Source organism: Hakea prostrata, chromosome 6 (genome assembly GCF_041222555.1).
Source record: "Hakea prostrata isolate BN-2017 chromosome 6, UWA_Hpros_2, whole genome shotgun sequence".
NCBI lineage: Eukaryota > Viridiplantae > Streptophyta > Magnoliopsida > Proteales > Proteaceae > Hakea > Hakea prostrata.
This window is the reverse complement of record NC_142605.1, coordinates 24,129,575-24,148,221: the sequence shown is the minus strand read 5'-3', so window position 1 is coordinate 24,148,221 and position 18,647 is coordinate 24,129,575. Positions and strand designations below refer to the sequence as shown.

Below are 18,647 nucleotides of genomic sequence, written 5' to 3'. Positions count from 1 at the left end.
AATGGGTATAACACTGATGGACCAATGAGATTATACCATGATAAGAAAGCAGGCAAGGAACATGTCTTGGCCTGCATGTGTAGGGGAGCGTTACCCTATACCTGGACACTACCTTTCCCTGACAGTTCAAGATTTAATGTGAAACCATAGTGAACAAAAGCTTGGTTTAGAGCTATGACAGTTGGAATATATAGCTTTTATGGCCATGGTTGAAGAAATTAAGGCATGAAATGGGTATAACACTGATGGACCAACGAGATTATACCATGATAAGAAAGCAGCAGTCAGTAGAGCACAAAATTCTATGCACCATAAGTCCAAAACTACACGAGCACATTGAAGCTTTAAGGCATTTTAGTAATGTGAAGGTAAATTCTGAAAGTGCCGTTACTACCTTTGTTGTGACAAAGATCGGCTAATGTCTTTATTAACAGAATTAGTTTATTATTTTCATATTCTTCTTAGCAAGCAGGGTATCACAACCATTTAATCCCAAAAAATTCAGGCTGTTAGGTGAGAGCAACAACAACCCCCTGCACAGGCAGGCCAACAACACACACGCACACAGAGCTCTATGTGTAACACCAACATGTGTAGGGAACATGCAGGGGCCGAACAACACATTGCACAACCCACCCATACTCGTACTTAACAAGAATCAAATAACAGACCTCCAGGCTCTGGCACCATATGAAATATTCGGATAGCCCACAAAATACCAGAACAGATCCAACGTTCAATGCACATCCAAGACCCTAATAATTGATGTGGAACTATACATCTCTAACTCCCAACACACTACACTCCCACAAACCTAGCTACAGCAACACATGAATATGCAACCAGAGGGCAACAAATGGACTTGGTTCTGACTTCTGATACCACCTTACAACCACCCATTTTAAAAGCCTGCGCTGTTAACGGCCACAAAAATGTATAAGTGTATAACACCCACCCCCAGGTGCATGTAGATCCGCACGCACAAACACACTGTGCACACGAGCTCTGCCTTCACGGTAAAGTTCTCTCTCCATGGTACTCCACCCATCTCTAGCTGCCCCAACAAGCTTGGTTCCAGCTAGCCGCATCTTCCTGTCTTCAGAGAGATCATACCAATCAAAGTAGTCATCTAAGGCTGCCCTCCAATCGTAGAACACCTATGGATCAAGTGACCCGTCGAACTCCTCCAGTTCTAATTTGACTCTGTGGTGGTCTGTACCTCTTCTTGGTTCTTGGCCTCCATTGAAGTAGGCCCTCAAGTATTCTTCTAACGATGAATGGGCTGCTGCCGGCCTTCTCTGTTGTCCATCATGTTGCTGATATCGCTCAAAAGTTGGATTCTCATACCTAGACTCTCTGGTACAACCGTTTCTCTCTCTACTGAGTTTCTAGGATGGTACGGCTTTGGATCATCATCCCTGTACCTTCTTGCCCCACTTGCTCCTTCTCCATGGGGAACATAGACTTGCAAGTTAAGTCTAGGTGGTGATGGGGGTGGAGGTGGTGTGTTCGCATGGGATCTCCAATTCTGACTTGCTCAAGGTTTGTAACTCTAGTATTCATCTCAGTTAACTGTGTAAGCACATCTTGCTGGGCTTTCAGAATTTGCTTCAACTGTCTAGTAACACCTGGTACATCCATAATGGCTATAGACTCCTACAAAATGCTGGTGACCGCAGCTCTAATACCAGTGATGTAAACCCAGTTTTAGGGTTAGGAGTAGTTGCGGAATTTCCCTAAAACTAAGGGCTGCCCAGGAATTCCAACAAAGAGGAAGGTCATTCTAAAATGTTTAGGGTGTTCTATATCCCTGAAAACCTGCTGCAATAATTAACTGAGATCTGGATTGCAGTAGGTTTAGGTTTTCAGAAGTTTGAAAAAGTTGCAGAAAATTCAGATGAAGAAGATGAAGTGCAGGAAATTCTTAAAGCTAGGAAAATAGGGTTCAATTTGGGGAATAGCAGTAGGACTGATTTCAAAAGGGTGGTGCGATCCTGAGGGAAGCAAAAAAAGGGATTAAGGGGGAGTGGATAAGGAGTTGCAGGGGTTGTGGTTCTAGGACCGTGGGGAAGAAGAAGGGGTAGGGAGGCCTGCGAGTACTAAGGGGAGTGGGGGAAGGGCTGAGAAGGATTGTGCTGCCAGCCTCTAACATACCAACAAGGAAAGGGGGCTGGAAATGCCCTAATTGCCCCTATTAGGGGTTCGGCCAGCTTATGAGGGATTCTTGGAGCCATCCAGGGAAGCCCACTTAGTGTTTCAGCCAGGGGGTCTTTGTGTTCGCATCAAGTTATTTCTCAACTTAAACACAGCTGTACCAATTGTCTAAGTAATAAACATGTGATCCAGCTAGATTACAAGATCGAAGAAGTTAGTTTAGGAGTTTAGGTTAAGTCACATGTCACATGTGGCAGTAGGTTGCGGTTGCTCTATGATATCCAAGGGATTCATCCAAAAAAACCCTTTGGATTTTCCTTCTGATCTCCTGATTGGGTTCACAAGCATTAGAAAGTCACAGGGTTCACTCCCTATCCTTAGGTACATCCTGCGATCTCTTTGTGATCTCCTAAAGTCTCCTTTGGTCTCCAAATAATTTCCCATTAATAATGGGTTGAAACAAGATCACAGATCACACCATGGATTCAACACATCATCCCATTAAGGTCAGGGATAAATCAACAGGGTTCAACCCAATCAACAAAAAACAATCCCATAAACATGAATAGATGATCCTATTTAACATGATCTCAATTAATAATTCAAACAAGGAAGAGATCACAATTCTTACCGGATCTTCCACTTTTTTTATTTTTTTATTTTTGTTTTCCTACTTCCCGTCTAACTTCCAATTTGCTGTCTTAACCTTCTGTTTACTCTCTAACTTCCTCTCTTTTACATGTTTTCATCTTTTATTTCATTTTCTTTTTGTCTTCCCAATTCCTTTCAGTTCGTATTACTATTCCCTTTAGTTTGTACAGTTATCACATCTCCTTCATTTTATTTTTTACCCTTTTGTACACCTCTTTTCAATTCAAAATATAGAAGAAAAAAAAAATCAAACATAAAGAGTAAGGCCTTTAAATGAACATTTTATTGCACACATAAGTTTTTGAAACCCAGACCTCCCTCTGAAACAGCTAGAGTCCAATCATTCAGTATCAATTATATTAGACATAAATCTCAATTTAAAATAAATACTTGATAACTTAATTAATCATCTTACCTGAGATCCTAAGGACCATGTTTCAAGATTAAGATCTTCAATTAATTACTGCATGGAATCTATACCAAGAGTGTTAGTCTAAAATACCCTTGTATCCTAGATACGGATATGGGTGTCAAACTCACACTTAACATAGATCAAATACCCAACCCTCTGGGATTTGATAAGATGTTAAATACAGTAGGATAACCACGAAATGCCACTTGTTGGTCAACCTTAAGGCTTCCAGTGTAAATGGGCCAAGGGTACATTAAAACACATCCAAGGTCTCAGACTCCCAAATAACTGATGAGGGACTATACCTTTCTAACTCCCTGTATCTCGGTGTTAGGTGCATGATATAAATACTCCAGACTAAGGGGAACTATCAGTGTATATTGAGTAACAACATTTTTACTGTTATGACTTTCTTATGTATGTAAGGTGATTTATGAACAATGAAATTTGTCTTGGATGCTCTTCAGAAGTCCCTCATCTCCTTCAGATACAACTGCTACTGTTCCATCTTTCTTCTTTCTCTCCAATTCACATATTATTCAACATCTAAAAAAGTTAATGGTGGCCCCTCATACAGCACCGTGCATTGACCGTCTATCCTGTGTGAAATCACACCAGAAAAATAAAACTACCATAGGGAAACAGTCTTTGGGGGAGAAGAAGAGACTCCCTACCAGCATGTTAGAAGTTAGGACAGCTACCGTAGGAACATTTTTAGAAATGTGAAACTTCCCCTATCATCTTATTGAGAAATATGTTATACTAAGGAAATATTTGGAACTATTTAGAATCTTTGATATATTTTCTGTAGAGAGTGATATCTCTATGCTTCTCTCATGAACTCTACCTTCTTTTCTCTTCCTTCCCTTCTTTCCCATAATTGTCACAATATATATATATGCAACCCGCAGCATTGGAAGGGACCTGTACATAGATGATGAGTGTTCTCTTACTTGTTTTATTTTAAAGGTCAGCATTAGTGATATCTTTAGTTACATGTTAAGAATCAACTCCTCTTAACAACAATTAAAGGAATTATATATGATAAAATAATGTTCATCACACCAATCTCAATTGATCAGAACAAGAAATGCACACAGTTGGTCCCTTCAACATACACATAAATAGGTCCCTCTCCTTAACAGTTCTATAATCACTTGCATCCATATATATCATCCGAAATTAATTTCAAAGGGCTTCACTTCCTTCATTGGTCAAGATAATTTTGCCCAAACTGCACTAAACTGTCGGCATTGCAGCTTCTAGGAATCCAAGTCATTATAGCTATATTGTCCACAATTGCACATCATCCTTGACTCATTGTTAGTTTCAACTTTCAGGCTTTGAGCCCAAAAGCATTATGTCATGAGGCACAATTAACAGGACAATTTTGGTGACACAAAGCAAAAAGATTTATTACATAGGGGTTCATATGATTGAAGTTAGGTTTAGAACTTTATTAATGACAAATCCAAACCTTCTCATAGACAAGATCCGAGGGTGGACCTCAGCTCATTGGAAAGGTGGCTCCATTGAGACCTAGTGATCACAGGTTCAAATCAGTAAACAGCCACTACACAAAGCTGGGTAGGGCTGCATACATACTAACCCTCCCCAGAGCCCACAGTTGTGGGAACCTTGTGTACTGGGCACCCTGCAGTTCAACATACCCCACATCCATCAAACAATTTGAATTGTCAGCAAAGTTTGAAATTTTGTTCAAACTGACCCAACTTTCAGAAAACATATTGATTGCGTTAGCTAAATAAAATCAAATTGCAGCGCAAAAATTGACTGAAATTCATCAAAATAAATCAAGAAACGAAATGCAGCCAAAATCCAAATTTTCAAACATTGATTGTCAGATGAAGTTTCCAGTTCTTTGATGGAAGAAAATCAATGGCAACAAATCCACTAGATGGTGAGCCATACATTGAGATTCACGACTGTTGTAATACAGGCAACCCAAGTGATCCACTATCTATTCAATGGCCAGATCAACAAATTCAGCACTGTATAAGCTCAAACAAGTGAACCATGAAAATAAATTTTAGCCAGTTCCAAAAGGTTGAAATACTAAAATGCTACATGGGTTTCAAGCTACTGAATCCATTTTCTTTTTTTCCTTTTTAATTTTTGGTGCAGGTGGAGATATGTATACTTTTTCTAAACTTTGCATACTCTAACACCACCCTCACCTCTATCCATATAACATATAGGAGGAAAACTAAGCCATAAAGTACCACACCCAAAAAAAAAAAAGGTGGGAAATGAGAGAAAACTAATGATCAAACGAAAAGCAGTTTGAATTCAAACCACACACACACACAAAAACAAAGAAGAAGAAGAAGAAGAAAGACAAGACCAATGTGGGAGAAACATAGGTAAGTGCCAGAAAATAGCTTGGTCGCTTACTTGGAAACTGTTAGGAAGGGCAATTTGGAAAAGGAAAGTTCCATCGAGAGTTAGCACAAGGCGCTAACTCTTGATAGGAAAAGGAGGCAGCAATTAGGTGTTCTATACCAATCGAAATTGGGAGATGCTCTCCTATTTTGGTTCTATTTTGTTTCCTATATAGAATCAACATGTAATCAGCCTATATATAGTGAAGTTATTTTGAGGACTGCTCATAAGTTCTATCTTAGCCTCCAGAGCAAAACCACAAGTTCATCTTCTTCTCTCCTTCATTTTTCCCCTTCTTCTTTCTCAAATTTTCAGAAGCTAACTGTATTTTTTTTCCCATTTTGGGTAACCAAATCTATCTATGCTAAACAAAAACGAAAAAAATATAAAAGCAATCAACATCAAAGAAGGAAAAGAAAGTTTGCTTTACCAATAAAAAGAATCAAAAAATGATCATGCAAACCATGTGATATATTTAGGCCAAACCATTGAAGACTCGAGTGAGAAGGAAATTTCAAACCTGGAAGGACGTTTCCATGACCCATCAGCTGCCAAAACAAAATCTGTCTGTGAAAGTATATCTTTAACAGAAGTATCCTCTTCAATCAAATGCTTTACATCTTGCAGAATGGCACAAAGAGCTCCTTCCTGAGAAAGGAATGCTGCCATTCGATTGAGTACATAATCCTTGTAAAATTCAACCCTTCTGGGCTCTTTCAACCCCAAAAAATTTCTTAAAATGGTCTTTTCTCTTTCCGATTCTGTGCGGATGAACTCTTCATTCAGAAGATCTTCATGCACACCTTCTGGTTTCAGCCATTTAGTAGGCTTGCTTAAAGTAACTAATTTCCTATTTCTGTATGATTCAAACATGGGTATATTTTTTATCGTTTCAATTTGTCGGCAGTCCATCTGGTCCGCACCGAACCACTTGGATTGGAGAATGAAACTCCGAAGCTCATGCAACTCCCCTTCTGATGCAACATGAAAAAGTTTCCCAATTTCCTGTGGCTCACCAGCAACACCAAGTAAAGCATCTAGTATGCCACTAGCAGTTGGATCCTGCACGAAATTGTTCAGCTGTGGGTGATCAATTTGCACGTCAGATTTCAGTAAAAAACATCCGGTTTTCTCCAACAGTGAAGTCATGTTCTCACTCCAGCCATCATCCTTAATGACATTTGAATTTCTGACAAGTTGCAGAAGGCATGTGCTGCCAACAGGCAATATAGGCCACCTAGCAAAAACTGAAAGGTCATCACAAGATGACTTCAAATAGCTCCATAATTTAGCCATCCATTCTAAATTTGGTTGACCTTCATGACCTGGGTCCCATGATACCTGTTTAGCATTTTGCCACTCTGCTGGAAGAATTCTGGGAAAGAGCTCCTCCAGAAGATGGCATGTAAGCAAAGAAATATTTAAATGCCCATGTTCAGCAATGTCATGCAGTTTCCTATGGACTCCTTGTGGAACTGAGGAATCTACCAGAAGGTGTGGCACTGAATTTTTAAGGAGGTCATATTCATCTCCACTAGTGACAAATATCCGTTCACCTTCGCTTTTCTGGTTGAATGTCGTAAATAAACCACTGGCAAGAGGAACTAATGGTAAACCATGCAAACATTCATAGTTAACAGGTCCTTTTATGTCACTTAAGCAGTATTCAAGTGTCACGATGACAGCATCTCTCCCTTTAAAACCACGATTTCGTCGAATCAATAGGGTCCTCAGCAATTTAGGTGTCAGGTAATGCAACAACGGGCAAACTTCCATGAATCTCTCCACCAGTGGTTTAGAGACGATAACTGTAGGCAAACCTGCATCTGATAATACTTCAATAAGCTCAGCTGCCCTAGGAAAAGTAAAATCAGGGAAAATAGCCTGCTTAGTAGGGATCCACTGGCCCCCTCGAGCTTTAGTATACAGGACACGGAGACCAAGATCAGAAATAGAAATGTAGACTTTCCTCACTAATGATGTCCATGGTTCTAGCCCAATTTTTGTGGGCCAAAGCGTAAAATACAGTTCACATGGGCCAAGTTCCATTGCCAATTTCTCAAGCAGATGTCCATAAGCTGGTGCAACTACATCCTCAAGGACATAAATGTTCCAATCAGACCGTGCTTTTCCTCCCCCTGTCATGTCACTGCCAAACCAAATATCCCTTCGGTTTGATGACAGCTCAAAGTATGCATTAATATGTGTTGGTAGCCCTGTAGTAATTGGCAGCGGCAAGAAGCAAAATGCACGGCCCTCAAAATCCCGTCTATCTTGCATCAAATCCAAAGGAAAATGAAAATTACCAGGATTGTCATCAACAGACTGTATTTCAGTGTTGTTACTCGGTTCCTCGGTCTTCACCAAATTGACAGACTGCAAACGTGCAGCAACACAAGCCCAAGGTATAAAATTATGAGACATGTTCTCCAAGGCAAGGGATTTTTTCTTTGCACGTCCACCTCCTAAAGATTCACTAATTACCCACAAGTGTGACGTCTCACCAGAAGGCTTATACTCTGTCACTATGATCTTCTGACAGTTCCATGGCAAATCACTATCAGGGGTTTTTCTTAATACGCTGAGGAACTGATCCTTATCTATCCCACTCCGCTGATTTCCATGAATAAAGCCAAGCATAGGATGCATAGGACTGGGTTCAGATTTAGGTTCATTAATGCAGTGCCTGTTAACACGATGAAGGAGTTGCATTTCATGGCCAACTCCATCCTTCACAAAAAGAGATATAGTTCTAACATTCCGGAGAAAAATAAGAGCCTCAGACACGACCTCTGAAAATGAAAAAAAGAGTGATAGAACATCTTCAACTGCGTACTTCTCTTTCTTTATTTGGCTCCTAGAGGATGCATTTTCAGTCCTAAGAGGAAAACGAAAAAGTGTGCCTGGAAAAGATTGCTGCAAATCACAGCCAAAGTGTAAGAATGGAGTAAACTGATCAGGAAACTGTTCCAAAATCCTTCTCCCAGCAAATCTAATTCGCAGGCCAGGGTGGGATGGGGAGATCCCAGGCAGGTTACAGGCATGAGGATCAAACATCACAAGGTTTTCACCTGAAACAAATGCAGGGATGTCTGTAAAATGATAAACACAGTTAAAGCCAAGACCAAACCTTCCAATTGCAAAGGGTTTCTCCAGTTTACTATCCTGACCAATACGTGATATTGCATAAAGATCTTGTTGGCTAAAGACAGAACTGTTGAAACAATATAAAGCAGGACCCTGCCAATCTGCCATTTCTGGAGAAAGGACAGATGATGTCCCGTACTGAGTTTTATCCAAGAGAAAGACAACTTCAGAAGCACCTGCATCCTCTGCATTCTGCACCAACTCAAAAAGAATCCCAGGCCCATCTGCATACATTTCAACTATATGTTTAAGTCTGGTTGTCAAGGCCTCATGCTGTCCAAAGGCTTCTGCAGCACCAGATAAACTCAAATTCATTGAGTCAGCACTCTCAGCAAGCAATATCCTACGAAGTGAACGTACACCAAGTTTGTCTGCAACATCATTTGAAATGGTTCCATGCACAAATTTGTGAACAGTTCTTTTGGGATTCATAGCCACAGTAGAAGAATCAATAAATGCAGTGTCTGGATCACCAGAATCAAGCAACCATGGTGCATCATTGTAGACTAAACTGGCTGCAGGAAATAGCCTGGCCAATGCATCTGGTAAATAAATTTGAACCTGCTGATTTTGAAACTGAACTTCAGCTAGTTGCTGCACTACCAATACTGCAGCCCTGAGTTCTTGTGGGTCCAGGGGTGCACCAGCTTTTCGCACAGCCATTCTAGATAGAATATTAGCATAATCAGTGGGCTTCAATACTTCTCGTATGCCAAGCTCCAAAAATAATTCCCTGAAAACAGCTAAATCAACTGGGATGACACGTATATAAGGAGCCAAATGAAGAGGACCACTGAGGACAACTTCATCTGATGTTGCAAACCCATCTCCCACCCAAATCCAGCGGCACCCTTCTAGAACAGCTTTTACAATATCCATCTCATCAGAACCAAGCATACTAGTCAATATAGAGTATATCCTTGGCATTGCTAGGGTTAATTCCTGCCGAAGTGCCTGATCTGTGACAAGCTCATTGTTTTTTCCAAGTTCAAGAAGTTGGGCAGAAATTACACTTCCTGCTGGTGGGGAAGACCAGCCCAAGCTAAATGATAAGGCAGTTGAAGAGCATTCACCGTCCAGTATACGCATACTTGCAGAAGCAAGCCACAGATCAGCACATAATCTAACCAACTTAGGAGGTGCAACCATAGATGATACTACAGGCCAGGGTAAAGCCGGATGGGGAGCATCAACTAAAACAGGGCACCAGCATATCTTTCTAAGATCATTCCAGAATTTCTCGATATCAAATTCCAAATTGCGGGGCTTGAAAGTAGTTGCAACTTGTGAGAACAGTTTGTTCATTGCTCTTTGACTATCACTGGTTGGACGCAATGACCACTTAGAAGCATTCACTTCCAAGTAAGAGAGAAGCACTTTCCCCCTTAAGTGTGCCTTTCCTTGATCTTTATGCATCAATAGCTCAACCTCTTGAGCACTCTGTATAACAGCCTCAGGTGATACAGATGTCCTCAGACCCAACCCGAGTAGCATGTCTAGAATACCTGGTTGCTGGAATACGCCATGTGGGAAACTGTCAGAATTTTCTAGAAGATAATATAGCTCTTCACTGCGAGGATCATATAAAACCTCAGGCCGCTTTAGGACGCCACTTAGTGTGGGGACAAACTCTAATTTTCTCAAAGCCTCTCTTAGAGAAGCGTCCTCAATACATAAATGAGGTAAGTCTTGCATGATAGAAATCATTAATTTGTCACGAAATTCTGGTTGCAATTCACCGATTCTGTTCAACATCTTTAATTTGAAGAAGCGTGCCTTTCCCATTCTCTCAATCCCATAAAACCTTAATAAAATATCTTCTTCATTATCTGACAAACTGCAAATGAACTCACCTCCTAAGAAATAATCGGATACATCACAAGGGGGTAAGTACTTTTGAGGAGTTTCCAAGTCAGAAAAATTGTACGCCTGCGGACTACCTCCACTATATACTTTGAAAATAGGCAACCTCCTGCAGTCCCGTATGTGATGATCAGCTATACAGTCTCTAACATACCATTTTGGATCAAGAAGAAATTGGCGAAGCTCATTTTTCTCATTCTCATCAATAATATTATCAAATAATTGCAGAAGTCCCTCACTTGAGGAGACAACATCAGAAATTGCTTCCAGCACACTAGCACCATTAGCATCACAGACATATTGAGATATTTCATGGTGTTCAACTCCATAATTAGGGTTTAATATCTTGCATCCAATCTTAACAAGAAGTTCCTTCAATGTATTGGACAATTTTTCCACATTAATCAATTTTGAGCTTCTAGAAGCTCTATACAGATACCCAGAAGTTGTTGGCAAGATGGGCCAATCACAGAATATAGACAAAGACTCACATTGATCTCTCAAATACTGCCAGAAGAGCACAAACCATGATGATGATGGATGGTTAAGACTAGAGTCAGGGTCCCAAACAACATTTTCTTTGCGTCTCCAATGAGCAGGAAAAAATTTAGGCAGCAACTGCAGTAAATACTGAACATTGAAAACCACAATATTGGCTGTTGAGGACATTGCAATAGCAGTCAGTCTGTTCAGTATGTCCAGGGGAACATTACGATCAATCAACCTATCAGGGATTTGTTGAAGCAGCATGTATTCCAACTCACTGCAGACAAAGTACAAAGTTCCTTTTGAGGCTTCACAAAAGGATCCAAAATCACCACTTGCTAAAGGAAGCAAAGGCAGGCTGCTTGCATATTCACCAACCTCAGCATCAACAAGGTCTTGAAGACAGTATTCCAATAATACCAGTTTATAAAATCTGTTTGATGTAATCAGTAACTCGCATCTTGTAAGGAACTGGCGTACAGTCACAGGACTAACCAATCGTTGCTTAAAACTGGAAGAATATTTCAGGAGCATATCAAACAAAGGAGAAGACAACTGAACAACAGGCATTCCCAACAAAACAAGGGCCTCACTAAGTTCCTTACTTTTACTGAATTCCTTGTCATGAAGAAAAGCTTCAGACGGTGAGACCCACTTTCCACCTTCCAGATTTGAGTATAAGACTGGAAATCCACCAATACCTCTGTAGAACTGATCCACCAGAAGACTCCATGGCTCTTCAAAGGAACCCCGAGGCCATATCGAATAATATGACTTAGATGGACCTAGTAACCTTCGTAGATCAAGAAGCAACTTTGTAAAAGCAGGAACCACAACATCTTCCAATAGAAGCCTATTCCAGTCGGAACGAAGCTTTCCAACCCTGTCCATATCAGCTCCATACCAGATGCTGCGGCGATTTGAGGAAACCTCAAAGTAACCATTGATTTGCACAGATAATCCTGTTCTGACCGGCAAAGGAAGAAAACAGAATGCCTGGCCATGCTTCAATACATCATCCTGTCAAAAACCAATTCAATCGATACTCACTTAATTCAATTACAAGTAATGCTCATAATGACATCCAAAACAGTGACATAATATACAACATAAAAGCAGTTCACAGGTTAAAAATGTTAGATAACTTGCAACAGTAAAATGCACATAAAATTTTTAAAAAAAAAAAAGATAATCCAAGCAATCATATTAGATGACCATACGAACAATAAACTTTTTAGAAGTATTAACCAGAATAACAGCACTGTTCACATGAATAGTGTCGCGAATAGTGTTGCCAACTACTGTTTGCGTGAACAGCATTGTGAATAGTGTTCAAGACTGATGTTCACATGAACAGTAACTCGTGAACTGCAATCTTACTATTTTTGTCATATTACCTGCTTCTATTTTTAAGTGTTTCTGAAACAATGCTATTATTTAGTATTAGATTAGGATACTTCCTTTATGATATACCATAATCACCTCTTATATATTGGAAGAATAGGGAAATTGGAGCTCTCACGACACTGCTGCTGTGAGCAGTTTCTCTCTCACTTTTTCCTCCTCTTCTTCTTTTCTTCTTCCCCAATTCCTTCTCTCTCGGAATCTTTAGGCTGGACACAGTGTTCTGAATTCTAACATGGTACCAGAGCCTCTGCAACCAGCTAGAGGAAACCCAGAATTATTCTCATCCGCATTGTTCTTTAAATTGATTCTACCTGGTTTGTAGCAATCTATCACTGCCTTAACCATGTAATCGAGATACTTTTTCGACAAATTATGAAGTAATCTCTGCTTAATTATGCTGCTACAGAGGATCCTGAGGATGTGGCATTCTTTTTGCAATTATCTGCTTCAGTTCGAGATCTGCTACAGTCCCAGATTCAGTGCAAGTCATCTCCATCACTTCAGTATCTGCTGTGATGGATATCTCCCTGTCGTGTTTCCCAAGATGATCTTTTTCAGTTCAAGATCTGCTGCAATTGCTATTGCTCTCCTTCAATTTGAGATATGCTGTGATTGCTTATCGTGGTTTTCGGGGATGTCCTTTCTCCTTTAATGAATTATATATTTTATCCAGTCTGCAACATACACTGGCTGCTACTCTTATTCTGTTACTGTAGTCTGAGCTACCTACTGATTCAACGCTGCCCACCTACTGATGTAGCCATGTCTTTGACTACTGTTCTTACACAATTAAGGGAACCCTCGACCCAAGTTCTGGAGCATTTAGATCGCCTGATTAGTGATGCTGCTCTCGAGACAGACCTGCAACTGCTCTGTTTTTGATGTCTCAATGACCATGTGCTAATAACCCTGTACCCTGTACCTTGCCTACAGGCCCATTTACTAAGTTCTTTGGTTGAAGTTTCAGATGATTAGAATTCTTTTGTGATTCTATATTGCTGCTGCAATTGAGTTTGGTTCAGAAAGTCTCCTGAGTCTGTTTCAGAGAGTCTCCTTCATATTTATTTATCACAATACTATTACAAAAGTATGAACTCATTGAACCTGGATACATTTTTTTCTACTGAAGTACCCTCAAATGTTAATCAGACGGACCGTGACTGGGAGAGAGACTCCAAAGTTCTTGTTCCAATTGCCCTTTTGTTGGAAACTCAATAAGCATGAAAGGACCAACAGATAAAGCAACCTGAGTCACAACCATTGAAAGGGATTCTAGTTGTGCCAGTGGAAGTTCTAAACACTCATTGATCAGCTCTGAAAAGTCACTTTTCCAAAAAACTCTCCAAGGTTGTAATTGTAGGCATGATAGATCACCATCGCCGTCGAACCAGACCAACCACCCTCGCTGCCGCCGTCTGCCTCTCGTGATTATTGTTCATAGATTTGACAGGCCTCCAGCTTTTGTTCAAGGGAATATGATCGGCCACTGCAGTCAGAGTCGCTGCATGCTCACTGGCAGTCACAAACAGCCTCTGGTGGCTGATGAACACATTTATGTGTGAAATCTTAGGGCATAAAGCATGTATTTTATACACTTTGAGTGGAGCTACCTTGGGTTTTATGTTGTTTTTTGCAGATTTTATGAATTTCCAGGACTTGAGCGAATATTTGGTGTTTTGAGTATTAAACATGCGATTTTACACGTCAAGATGTCTGCTCAAATTCTCAAATGCGAAAATGGGCCTAACATGGAGCATGATGGGCCAAAGATGTGATTATGGGCCAACTCCAAAGTATTTTAGAGATAAAGAAACAGATTTTGATCTACGGTTGAGATTAGGAATTATTAATCAAATCTACAGAGATATTATTGAGAGAGTCCAAATGGAGAAAAGAGTCCTTGCATACTTCAATATCTTATTTCCTATCTGGGATTTAATTAAAGAAAGAAAAAGAGGGAAAAGAATTATATTTAGAGAAGGAAGAGGCAAAAATCCCGTTTTTGAATGTCTCTGTCCAGTTTCAATCAAGCCCTTCATCAAACGGTCATCCGATGTCCGATCGTGCTGATTTTTGGAGGAGAGCTTCACGACTACTTAAACCTCAAATCCAACAGTGGAATTATGCATTTGATCTCTCTAAGTCGGCGCGATTAGTACGTCAAAACCCTAATTGGCTGAGTCAAATAGGAACCCTGAGTTTTATTCAAATTCAGCCCGTGCCTCATATCTTATGTAAACTCTATAAAAGGAGAGCATACTCCATCAAAGGAGAAGGTGTTCTAGAGCTTAGTAGAAGCATTCTTTCTTCTCTCTTCAGTTTATTTAGGTTCTCTCTAGTTTTCTTTGCTTGCATTTGTGAGATTTTAATTTCTAGATTGAATGTTTAGGTTTAATTTTTTTTTTTTTTTTTATGTAATGCAATTCAAGTTCAAGTTTATTCAAGTTTCAAGTTTTTAGATTTGTTTTTCTCTGGGTCTAGCAATTGCATATTTAGATCATTCTATATCTAGATCTGGTTGTTAGGGTTGGTTGAGATTCGAATCGTTTGTTCAATTTGCAAGTAAGTAACCTTCTTTATTAATCTTCTCTCCTCCCTCCATTCCCGCTTCTATCTACCCCTCCATATTCTTAATTTAGGATTTACTTTCAGTATTTATTTATTGTTCTCCCTTCCCTAGGATCCTTGATCAAAGATGCCTACAGTCGTGCCTCTCTTTGGTTAAGGCTTCCTTTTTACTTTCTGCAATTTACTTTTTGTTATTTACTTTCTGCAATTGACTTTCAGCATTTATTTGTTGTTCTCCCTTCCCCTGGATCCTTGATCAGAGATGCCTACAGTCGTGCCTCTCTTTGGTTAAGGTTTCCTTTTCCTTTTATTGCTTTGTTTATTGCTTTGTTATTTAGTTTCTGCACTGTTTTTTTTCTTTAATATCCATTCCCCCGATCGGTGGACTGTAAGCTACGGCAAAGGGTCCACGGTCAAAGTCATTATTATTATTACTCCCCTTCCCTCGATTCAGAGCTGACACTCGAATCACTTCCCTTTTCTTTTTATTTTTATTGTTCGCATTTTTTTTCTTGTCTTTTATTTATGCATTGATTGTGTTTGCTTTATTTTTCGTTTTAATTCGATTGCATTAGATGCATGGATTAGGATCGTTTAGTTAGTTAATTAGTTTAACAAAAAATTGAATCCTTCCACTCTCGCATTACTATTAAGAAGTTGAATTCTAAGTGGCATATCTCCTTGAGATCGACCTGTTAACTACATGATACCGTGCGCTTGCGGTTACTTTTAATTTCACAAACAGTGGCCCTGGTGTGCAACCCCGGTAGGGCCCCTCGTCACAGTGACAGCACCTGCTTAAGGGCTTAAGGTTGAAGACGATGGTCACCATACCAGTTGGTTCGGTTGGGTCGTTGTTGGCTCATCCCTTGTGATGCCCCGCATCTCATTATACTGTTATTTTAATGTTGTACTAGTATATTCCAAATCCCCTATTTTATTTAAAATAATTAGTGATGTTTGAACCCCCGATCCATAACCAAGTAGACACATTTTCGTCCATTGGTCTCTTATACGGCGAAGTTAGACTGAACCGATGACAATAAAAGAATCACCACAATTTTTTGAACCCGGAGGTATTAATATTCTCATCCCTGAGTGGGCCCACAAGCCCATAAGGAAGGCCCACTGATTATTTAATACCATTTATGTACGTGAATATATGTACGTATATGTATACACACGTATATAGAGTATATATGTACGTGTATATATGTGTGTATAATGTTGAGAAACACGATATTTGTAGAATGGCTCATCGATCAATGATCTCAACCCCTCTATTTACAATTAAGTGGAAAGTACACTATTACAAGGAATAGAATTTTACATGAATACAAACTCTAATTGAACTCCTAGTAAAATCCAACACTCCCCCTCAAGTTGAGGCATAGATATTAGTCATGCCCTACTTGTCTACAATAGGAAGGAAATCTCTTTCTTTCAAACCCTAGTGAAAACATTTGCTACTCAGTCTCCAAATCTTACAAAAGCCATGCAAATAGGCCCTTGTTCCAACTTTCCTTTGACAAAAAACCTGTCAATTTCAATGTGCTTAGTTCGATCATGTTGCACCGAATTATTAGCAATACTAATAGCAGCCTTGTTGTCACAATATAACATCATAGGGTTTGGAACTTGGACTCCAATATCTTGCAGCAAGCCTTTCAACCATAGTAGCTCACAAACTCCACGAACCATAGCTCTATATTCAACTTTGGTACTAGATAGAGCTACCACATTCTGTTTCTTACTTCTCCAAGTAACCAGATTACCTCCAACAAAGGTATAGTAACCTGAAATTGACTTCCTGTCTGGAGATCCAACCCAATCTGTATCAGTGCATGCTTCTACTTTTAGATTATCAATGGGTGACAAAAGTATTCATTTTCCAGGAGTTCCCTTCAAATACTGTAGTATTCTGGTAACAACCTTCATATGAGCTAAATATGGATCATGCATAAATTCGCTTATTATCCCTACAGCATAAGCGATGTCTGGCCTAGTGTGAGACAAGTAAATAAGCTTCCCTACCAGCCTTTGGTATCTTCCTTTGTCCACTGGTTCTCCCTCTTTTTCTTTAAGTTTAGCTCCAGCTTCAATAAGGGTATCAACTGCTTTACACCCCAACATTCCCACTTTTGATAATAAATCTAGGACATACTTTCTTTGGGATAGGAATCTACCTTTCGTTGATCGAGCCACCTCAATCCCTAAGAAATACTGTAACTTCCCTAGATCTTTAATTTCAAACTCTCTACCAAGAAAGTCCTTCAACTTTTTAATTTCTTCACCATCATTCCCGGTGATGACAAATATCGTCTACATAGACAATGAGAAGTGTGATGTTAGTACCTGACTTCTTAACAAATAGTGTATGATCAGCATTGCGTTGCTTGTACCCAATAGAAGTCTTTGCCTTCATGAGACGTCCAAACCAGCATCTAGGAGACTGTTTTAACCCATAATTGACCTCTTCAACCGACAAATTTTCCCTGCAGTATTGTCATCGGAGAAACCATGTGGGATTTCCATATAGACTTCTTCCGCTGACTCCCCATGTAAGAAGGCATTCTTTACAACTAGTTGGTGCAAGCTCCAGTCTTTGTTCGCAGCCTCAAACAACAGAACTCTGACAGTGTTTAGTTTCGCAACAGGGGAAAAAGTCTCCTAATAATCAATCCCATAGGTCTAGGTAAACCCCTTTGCAACTAGTCTAGCTCTCAACTTGTTGATTGATCCATCCATATTTTGTTTAACCACAAATACCCATTTACAGCCCACTAGTTTTTTTCCTGGAGGAAGTGTAACCAGCTCCCAAGTGTCATTTTTCTTCATTGCCTGCATTTCCTCTACCATAGCTGCCTTCCATCTCTTATCAGCATAGGCTTCCTGCCAACTTTTAGGAATAGATACAGAGGATAGAGAGGATATAAAAGCACGGTAGGAGTTAGATAAAAGGTATAAGAAACATATTTAGCTATGGGATGTTGAGTACAAGATCTGACTCCTTTTCTAACAGCAATAAGAAGATCAGAAGAAGATACCTTAAAGGGAACAGTAGAATCTGATTCTGAGCAGGAGACTGAAGTGGTAACATATCACCTTTCTCCACCTGCTTTAGCCGGTAGTAATTCTTCCTTTGATAAGTCTGCACCTCCTTATTCTGGTCAATCTGGTTTTGAAAGACCTCAACAGTTTGTCTCACAGGAGTGGTCTTCCCCTGGCTAGGTTCTTCACATGGTTCAGAAAACGAAGGAGGAGGATTAGAGTCATCAGGTATACTGGCAGAAGTCTCCCCCAAGTCAGAAAACTCTTTTGGGACTCTTAAGTTGTGTTGGTGTGTGATAGGAAGATCTAGAGTTGGAAAGAACACATTTCCTCTAGGACTTTCCCCCTGTAAAGGTATACAGTAAGGGCAAGACTCATTAAAAATTACATCCATGGATACAATGGTTTTCCTGGAAGGAAAATGATAACATTTGTACCATTTCTGAGTAGCAGAATACCCCAAAAATATGCACCGTAGGCCGTAGGGAGCCAGCTTACTCTAGTG

The 18,647-nt window shown here is 39.9% G+C and overlaps 1 protein-coding gene across 1 annotated transcript in view; it reads right to left on the bottom strand.

The window, feature by feature from the left end:
* Positions 1-18,647, bottom strand: part of LOC149012773 (Zinc finger, C3HC4 type (RING finger) family protein) — a 91,363-nt gene that overhangs the window by 48,890 nt on the left and 23,826 nt on the right. The window contains exon 3 of the mRNA XM_089158364.1: positions 6,141-12,136. Within this exon, the coding sequence (XP_089014490.1) occupies positions 6,141-12,136 (5,996 nt within the window). The remainder of the gene's footprint in view (positions 1-6,140; positions 12,137-18,647) is intronic.